General features: G+C 49.7%; 1 protein-coding gene across 1 annotated transcript; it reads right to left on the reverse strand.

The window, feature by feature from the left end:
- Positions 1 to 521: 521 nt before the first annotated feature.
- Positions 522 to 1697, reverse strand: LOC108804161 (gastrula zinc finger protein XlCGF17.1-like). Its single transcript, XM_018575918.1, has one exon. The coding sequence runs from the start codon at positions 1695 to 1697 to the stop codon at positions 522 to 524; it is 1176 nt and encodes a 391-aa protein (XP_018431420.1).
- Between the last annotated feature and the right edge of the window lie 267 nt (positions 1698 to 1964).

Consider the following 1964-nt stretch of genomic DNA (forward strand, 5'->3'; position numbering starts at 1 on the left):
CCTAACGCTGCTCCTCTATAGGGTACATTGAGGGTTGTCACCCCAGGACAGGAAGTGCTTCGAGTACGATCACCGGGTGATAATAAAGGAAAAGATAGAAAACAAATGCAGGCGCCACATCGAAAGACGGGGAGTCTGCAGCGTATGAAATTCATGTTTTGGGGTTTAGACAAACTTTATTAGTACTCATTCAGTCTGCATTAACGTTGCCAGTATGGTGAGACTACGAACTCCACCCATCATCAACATACCACTTCCGGGTGCATCTACAGTTTTTAATACTTCATCATCTGTACCCCACAGACAGGACAGTTATGGGCGGAATGGTTCTACGAAACCCCACCCTCAGCTTGCCAGCAGCGGGCATGAGGTTCCTTTTCTTTCTGAAACCTTTCCCGCACCAGTGCACGGAAAAGGCTTACTTGCCCCTGCGAGGCCTCTGCTGTATAAGAAGCTCGTCTCTCCATATGAAGAACTTTCCACACTCTGAACAGGTAACCGCTTCTCACCGGTGGAACTTTTTATACATCCGTTGAGTCCTCTACTGTAGGAACGTTTCCCACACTCGCAACATTGCAAAGGCTTCTTTTCCGCATATGAGTCCTCTGGTGTCTAAAGAGTTCCGACTTACTAATAAATGACTTCTTGCACTCTGAACATGGAAAGATCTCCTTCCCGACGTGACTTCTCTGATGTATCCTCAGCTCAGACTTCCTTTTGAAGGGCATCCCGCACTCCAGACAGGAGAATAAAGCCGGGTCCATGTGAATCTTCTGATGCCGGTCGAGGTTCATTTTCCGTGTGAAGCGTTTCCCGCACTCTAAGCAGGAAAACGGCTGCTCGCCGGTGTGGAATCTCTGGTGGTTGATGAGTGTAGATTTGTGAGTGAAGCTTTTCCCGCACTCGAGGCAGGCAAACGACTTCTCGCCGGTGTGGAGCTTCAAATGGATATTGAGGTGACCTTTATGTGAGAAACGTTTTCCGCACTCGGAACAGGAAAAGGGCTTCTCGCCGGTGTGAATCCTCTGATGCCTGATAACATGCGCTTTGCTGATGAACGACTTCTTGCACTCTGCACATGAGAAAGGAGTGTCCCCCGCGTGAACGCGGCGATGGGCCTTCAGGCGATCTTTCCGTTTAAAGCACTTCCCGCACTCCGAACACGAAAAGGGATGCTCCACGGTGTGACTCGTTTCATGCCTTTCGAGATGCGATTTTGTAGCGAAGCTTTTCCCGCACTTCGAGCAGGAATAGGGCCGGATCCCGACGTGGACGTTTTTATGTCTGACGAGGTTGGATTTTGTTTGAAAACACTTCCCGCACTCTGAGCAGACAAAAGAGCGATTCTCGCCGTGGGTTTGCTGATGTAAGAGAGACGGGTGAATTATTGCGAAGCACTGATTGGAGGAAGAGTTTGTAAATATCCCATCGCCTCCATGTAGGGCAGCGTGTGACTTCTCTGGAGAAGGACCCTCGGGGGCGGGGAGATCCAGGGGCCCATTCAAAATGTAAAATCCCAGGCGGATATTCGAGGAAGTGGTATCTAATATACCGGAAGATTCCACGGGGTGAGGGGGAGCCGATGCTTTTCCCGCACTGGAAGGCCCGAGGTAGATACTTGGATTCAAGTTTTCTAATGGAGAAAATTGTCCTCTAACGTCATCTTCTGTACGTGGAGAGGAGACGACTCGGCCCATCGAGGTCTTCCAGACATTGGGGGCATCTGCGGGAGAGACGTGTTCATTAATACAACCCAGCCAACGATGGACCACAATGTCCCCACACCAAGACCATGAGACCGACCTTCATATGGTGTCCAGTATCTCCTCCTCATTTGTTGGTCACATGACGTTATATTGAGGGATGGAGATGGACCTTCATATGGTGTCCAGTATCTCCTCCCCATTTGTTGGTCACATGACGTTATATTGAGGGATGGAGATGGACCTTCATATGGTGTACAG

This window comes from Nanorana parkeri, unplaced genomic scaffold (assembly GCF_000935625.1).
Source record: "Nanorana parkeri isolate BGI_ZX_2015 unplaced genomic scaffold, ASM93562v1 scaffold5596, whole genome shotgun sequence".
Classification (NCBI taxonomy): Eukaryota; Metazoa; Chordata; class Amphibia; order Anura; family Dicroglossidae; genus Nanorana; species Nanorana parkeri.